The following is a 7331-nucleotide window of genomic DNA, read 5'->3' as shown; positions in this document are numbered from 1 at the left end:
GGAGTATAAAGTGAATTACACTAACTTAATTGGCCAAGCACATAACACACTTCAATATCTACCCCAAATATTGTTTTTTTTTTTTTTTTTTTTTGGTTTTTTGAGACAGGGTTTCTCTGTGGCTTTGGAGGCTGTCCTGGAACTCGCTTGGTAGTCCAGGCTGGTCTTGAACTCACAGAGATCCACCTGCCTCTGCCTCCCGAGTGCTGGGATTAAAGGCATGCGCCTTCAACGCCCGGCTACCCCAAATATTGTAAAAGAGAAATCATAATGCTGTGATCTTGACTGTCAGCCTTGAGTGAACATGGTAAATTATTTACTTCCTACAAGGCTACAATGAAAGACAAGAAACAAGATTTCTTTTCTTGAAAGGGATGACAACCATGACGTCTAAAGTCTTTACAAAATCATTTACATGAATAGGGTTTTTATATATTTCCTGATATCAAGACATTATTAAAAATCTTCATATTTACAGGGCTAGAGATATGGCAGAACAGTTATGAGAAGTTCATTCCCAGGACCAAGGTCAGATTTTTGGCAACTTCCTACAATTCTTGCTACAAGAAGATCCAAAGGTCTAACCTCCTTGGATACGAACACGCGCATGCACATACCCACACAAAGACGTATTGACATCACATAATTAAATTTAAACCATATCTTTAAATAAATTTTCACTGCCAAATGTTGTTTTCTTGTGAAAGCATGCACACCTGTAACACAGATGTTGAGGCATTTAAATGCTTACAGAGGTATTCTTCATCTGGAATGGGTTTATGTACAAAACACAAGTACGTAGGCTTCAAGGAAGAACAAATAGTCCTTCTCACTTGGTGGTGTCCATTGGAAAGACTTAAAGCATGCTGCTCTGCTGAAACAAATGTGTCACTGGGGGTGGCCTGAGAGTTTGCATCACACACCATTTCCAGTTGTCACTCTCTGCTTCATGCTGAAGGCTGAGGATGTGAGTTCTTAGTGTCCTGCTTTAGGGGCCGTGTCTGAAACCTGTTGCCATGCCACTTACATGGTGACCTTGCATTGCTCTGGACCATGAGCCAAACTAAACTCTTTCATGAGGTGACTTGGACATCTTTTATCACAGCAAGAGATAAGGCACTAATACAAATTCATAAAGTTTTAATCCCCGATGAGTTATTTCATATAACCAAATAAAAGCGTGAAATCAACAAGGGTTACCTTATCTTTTAAGTTCATAAAGCTTTTGTCCATATGAGGTTGGAGGTACAAATAATAAGAGGGACATTGTAAAGCTTGAACAGACAGATTGTGGACACTTGTCAGATTTTTTTTTTCTTCAGAATAAATAATCTTGTGCAACTGGATGTAAGTATGTAGACTAAAGATCTTACCACATCCTTGAAGCTCAGGTTGCCTTCAGTGTGAGTTTTTTGAGGCCCTCAAATGCTACTCTGACAGGCAAAGGCATTAACATATCAATGACACAATAAAAGATTTTGTCTGGTATAAAGACAAGTAAGTGCAAAACTTTACCATAATCACTGCAACTACAGGGTTTTCCTGCAGTATGATTTTTTTCTCATAGTTTTGAAAACTACTGATAAATACCGTATCACATTGATTATATTTGCAGGGATTCACTCCAGTGTTTTCTTCTATGTATTCGAAGATGACTGTGCTGTGCAAAGGCTTCAACACACTGATTACATTTGTAAGGTTTCTCTCCAGTATGTATTTTTTTATGTATTTGGAGACTACCGAGATAGGCAAAGTCTTTCCCGCATTCATCACACGCATAAGGTTTCTCTCGAGTATGTGTTCTTTTATGTAGTTTAAGCTGTCCATTACTTGAAAAAGCTCTACCACATTCAGTACATTCGTAGGGTTTCTCTCCTGTATGTGTTCTGATATGTATTTGGAGATGACTTTGTTGTGAAAAGGCTTTACCACATTGACTGCATTCATATGGTCTCTCTCCAGTATGAGTTCTTTTATGTGCTTGAAGATGATTGTGACGTGCATATGTTTTATCACACTGATCACATTTATAGGGCTTCTCTCTAGTGTGTGTTCTTTTATGTATCCGAATATAACTCTGGTGTGCATAAGTTTTACTACATATATTACATTCATAGGCTCTCACTCCAGTATGTATTATTTCATGCATTCGGAGATTACTTTGCTCTGAAAAGACTCTACCACATTGATTACATTTGTGAGGTTTCTCACCAGTATGAGTTCGTTCATGTATTTGAAGATGACTATAACGTGCAAAGGCTTTACCACATTTATTGCATTCATAGGGTTTCTCTCCAGTATGTGTTCTGATATGGATTTGGAGATTGCTGCGCTGTGAAAAGGCTTTACCACAATGATTACATTCATAAGGTTTCTCACCAGTATGTGTTCTCTTATGTTTTCCAAGAAGACTAACACATGAGAAGGCTTTCCCACATTGATTACACTCATAAGGTTTCTCTCCAGTATGTATTCTTTTATGTATTTGAAGACTACTGCGGCACATAAAAGTTTTACCACATTGATTACATTCACAGGTTTTCTTTCTAATACGAATTCCTTTACGTCTTTGACGATACTGGGGATATGCAAAGAGGTTAACACATTGAGTATATTCAGAGGGATTCTCTCCAAAGTGACTTCTTTTGTACCTGCAAAGATAATTGGTACATGTAAAAGATTTACCAGTCATTACACTGATGAATCTGTGTATGTGTATGAATTCATTTTACAATTGGGTGTAATTGTAAAGAGGACTCAGATCTTTTTTTTCATTATTTTTTTATTTAAATTAGCAACAAGCTTGTTTCACCTGTCAATCCCAGCTCCCTCTCCCTCGCCTCCTCCCCTGCTCCCCCATGTTATCCCCCACCCCCGACCCAATCACCTCTCCATTCCCAAGGGAAAGTGAGGCCCTCCATGGGGATATCCAGAGTCTGTCATTTCCTCCAGGGCAGGACCTAGGCCCTTGAGGGATCAGATCTTAAGAATTACACTCATGGTGTTCCCCTTCATTGACGGTTGTCCATTTTGTGTCTTTAATGATGCCTGTGATGATAAGACCCTTTATTACTTGGCTCATTTACAGCATCTTTTTTTTAAATGAGATTTTTCACATACTTGAAGAGAACTGCAAGAACTCATAGCTTTACCATATTGTTGTATTCATAAATTTTCTTCTAATGTTGATGAAACTACATTTTCAAAGTTAATCAGGACAAACACAAGTATTTACACATTCCAATACTCATAGGGCTTTTTTGACTATGTGTGAGTTTGTTGGTGTATTACTAATGAAGTTGGGAAAAAAATTAATTGTAAACTTGTGTAACATTCACCAAGTCCATTCAACATAGAGACTACAATATATATATATTCTCATTGTTCTGGGAGAGAGAGGCATGTTGCTTCTCTCCTTTTTCCTACACTCATAATGTCTGTACCCATAGTGACTTCTGGTAAATCAATTAAAGAAAGATTAACAAATAAAAGGTTCCCACATTCTACTCACATAGATTGACTTTCAGGTCCTCATAGACACATGGTATAGGCATTAAGGCTCTCCATTTCAATCTTGTTGACTCTCAGAAACTGCATCTCTCCTTAAACCTATCAAAGTTACTACAAATATATGAGTAACACTAGCTTTACTATTGACTCTTTGCTTATTAGAAGGTTTTGGACACACACTTATCACGTATTTCGTGTGTACAATCCTTGTGATATCTGAGCTGTATGAAACTAAGAGGACTTGCAGTTCTATACCACAGGACAGCACTCACAGGACTATGACTTAAATGATAACATCAGTTAAGGCGTTGGTTCCTTGTCTTCTTTCCTAGAGGAAGGCCTTGCCAAGACTAATCACCTACCTGACACTGAGATACGTGGATTTGTGAGAATAAAACCACCATCATCTGTGCTTATTTACACCATTGCTTTTCTTCAAAACTTCCAGGACACATTAAAATTTCTTCAGAGGAATATTTATAACAGCTTGCACATGAAAATTACCTTCCATGTCTTCGAGAAATTTGGCAGTATTCTTGAATATTATGATCTGCCCAATTGCGACCTAAAATATAGAACCAAAAAAATGTATATTATTGAAAATTGTGCAAAACTCAGGTTACTATCTTCAGTTCACCTAAAAATCATGCCTGATTTACTCACCTCATTGTTACTTTCTCAATCAAAATTTTAAAGAGGATCAATACCCAAGAAGGGCTGGCACTTTTTTTTTTAAACATGAGGTAAAATTCAGTCTTACCTATAACAGCAAGGTTCCAGTAAGTCTCCAACATCACATCTTTGTAGAGATTCTTCTGGGAAGGATTCAGTAAAGCCCATTCTCCCCGAGAAAAGTCGATATGCACGTCATCATACGTCACTGCATTCTAAAATATCCCATACATGTGTACAACAGAAAGTGTGATAGTGATAATATTATAAATGTATAATTCTTTAACAATATATTCATATAATTCTTGTGCTTCCCACACTTCTTTCATGACCAAAGTTATAATGTAATCACCAAGTCACTCTAGAAGAAAACTAAATAGGCAGTTCACCTCTGTCATTTCTTCACCCTTTGAATAGGATATAACCTTGAAAGAGAAATTCCAACAAACAGACATAAAAAGAGACAGGCAAACAGACCGCTGGTACTGAATACCCAGCAGAGAAATTGTATGAAGAATTACAAACTACAAAGAAGATGGGAAAGCCAGGTGTACTGGTTCATGACTTTAATACCAGCATTCAAGAGGCAGACACAAGTGCATCTCATTGAGTTGGATGCCACCCTGGTCTATGCTGTAAGTTCCAGGAGTGCCAGAATTATATATTAATAAGACCCTGTCTCCCCCACAGAAATCAAACAAACAATAAAGGTAGAAAGAATTTAGAGGTTTTTATTGAAGTTTCTACAAAGAGTTACACATTCACTCCAGTTCTGTATTCATCTTCCAGAAACTTGAAGTGTTCCCGTCTAAACTACAACATTAATAAGATCTTACTATGAGGGAGCGCATGTTTAACCATTTATAAATGGACAGATGAAAACACTGGCAATGTAAATGTTGATCATACATGAGCATCATACTGCAGAAGAGGTAGCTCAGCAGTTAGGAGCTCTTGCTGGTCTTGCAGATAGGTGCTCTCAATTGCCAGTAATTACATGGGGCCTCAAAATAGTACCTCTAGTATTCTCTTTTCTACTCATTCTAATTATTTTTCAGCTTTAGCCTTAGGCTATTTAAGTCCTTGTCCCCTTTTAGGGTCTTTTTCAAATTTTTAAGAGCATGTCCTTCTACTCCGATAATAGTCTGCAGCTGGGAAATCTCTCCCAGCAATTTTAGAAGATCATCAAAAGTCTGATATTGACCTCTCCAGATCAGTACTTTTTGTGGTCTAATTTTCTGTAGACCTATTTTATATCCTAAATAATTGACAGAATCTCTTCTTTGTATTTTTTCCAGGGGCAATTTGTAATCCCCATCAAGGCAAAAATTTCTTTACTTCCTCAAAATTTTTGCTAATGTCTCTGCCAAGAATATATCATCCATACAATGGTAATTTATACATTATGGAATCTGTTTACAAATTATTTCCAGTGGTTTTTGCACAAAACATTGGCACAAGGTGAGGCCATTTAACAATCCCTGTGGAACAACCTTCCATTGATATCTTTTGATCAGCTGAGAATTATTGTAAGTAGGCACCATGAAGGCTAATTTTTATTCCTCTGTTTCTTGTAAAGGTATAGTGAAGAAACAATCTTTTAAATCAATAACTATAATACACCATTTTTAGATATCAGAGAAGGCAAGGGTATTTTAAGCTGTCGAGAACCAATTGGCTAAATTATTTTATTGATGGCTCTCAGATCTGTAAGCATTCTCCATTTTCCAGATTTCTTTTTAATAACAAATATGAGAAAATTCCAAGGGCTAGTAAATTCTTCAATATGTCCAGCATCTAGCTGTTCCTGAACCAGGTTTTCTAGAGCCTCTGCCTCTAGCTTCTCAGAAGTCATAGGTCATTGCCCAACCCAGACAGGTTCATCAGTTAGCCACTTTAAGAGTAGGGCTTTTGGTTCCTCTGTTTGACACTGGTATTCTCTTTTTGTACAGCCTGGATTATTCGTGTCTGTTTTATATAGTGCCTTACAATATTGTTTTCCATGAACATGAGTTAGTTTATGGTTCATGCCTGATACTGGAGGAATGTTAATCTGGGTATTCCATGGCTACAATAGATCATGACCCCCCAAATTAATGCATAATTCTGGCAGACCCATCTATGCAAACTGTGGTAAAAGAAACTTCTTTAGGAAATGTTTCATCTCCATGATGATACCTTAGGCCAGGAATATTGTATTCCAGATTCTTGGTTCTGCCCCACCACGTCATAGCCATATTGGTAAAAGAGTCAATACACATTGGTCATAGACCAGAGATGGATGCCTCTGGAGGCTCACCAGACTTCCTGATGTTTTATGTTCATCATTTGCTTTGTTACAATTTAAGATATGGAAAACTGGGAAACAACAATGGAAGTTCACTGGACTCTTTAATTGTCCTTTTATTTAATAAAGAAGACACAACTAGCCCATGGTCAACACCCACATGCTCCTAATTGACACTGATCAAATAAGGAAAATGCCTTACTATGGTTAGCTTAGCTTGGAGTCACATAGTTCCAATCCCCCCCCCAACTTTACTACATTTTTGTTTGAAACTAGTTGCATTTCCTTTCATTTCTGAATGTGTTTTCAACTTGATGTACACCAACCCTGGAGAAAAACATAAACTTGGGAAAACACCTTTATGTCAGAGGGATCACATCAATATCCTGTGGTCTACACTGTTTTGACCATTTTGTTTGATAATTGTATGTTTTACCACCTGGGATTTATTTTCCTGCATTTATTTGTCTATTACTAATTGGAATATTTAATGTATGCTGTCTTGTTTTCCTATTCTGGTCTGCTATGAAATTGTTAGTAATTATTATATGTGTCCCATCAGTACTGTGTACACATCAAGAACCAGAGGATACAACATAATGAACATATTTAAGAAACATGTACATATGTAAAAACAGCTTAGGTGGGAACCCCACTATACCAGCACCATTGATATCACTGAACCCAAAAAACCAGACACAGTCCTAGAACCTCATGACACTCACTGGACAGTATATATGTACAGGGATCTGCTCTGTACATATGAGAGACATCACCTTCATCTGGCCACCCGCTAGAGCATCTCCCCACAGGATCCCAACTGTTAGAGACTGTACCTGACCTTTAGATAAGATATGTCACA

At 37.4% G+C, this 7331-nt stretch overlaps 1 protein-coding gene across 1 annotated transcript; it reads right to left on the bottom strand.

Moving 5' to 3' along the window:
• Nucleotides 1-1224: 1224 nt before the first annotated feature.
• LOC121139132 (zinc finger protein 239-like) lies at nucleotides 1225-4339 on the bottom strand. The gene is given in 4 exon segments (XM_040742194.1): nucleotides 1225-2511; nucleotides 2514-2651; nucleotides 4015-4075; nucleotides 4271-4339. Coding segments are annotated over 3 exon segments (1053 nt in total). The 5' UTR covers nucleotides 4022-4075; nucleotides 4271-4339; the 3' UTR covers nucleotides 1225-1603.
• Between the last annotated feature and the right edge of the window lie 2992 nt (nucleotides 4340-7331).

Source organism: Mesocricetus auratus, unplaced genomic scaffold (genome assembly GCF_017639785.1).
Source record: "Mesocricetus auratus isolate SY011 unplaced genomic scaffold, BCM_Maur_2.0 Super-Scaffold_6731, whole genome shotgun sequence".
Taxonomy (NCBI): domain Eukaryota; kingdom Metazoa; phylum Chordata; class Mammalia; order Rodentia; family Cricetidae; genus Mesocricetus; species Mesocricetus auratus.
The sequence above is the reverse complement of the archived record's forward strand: the minus strand, read 5'-3'. Positions and strand labels throughout refer to the sequence as shown.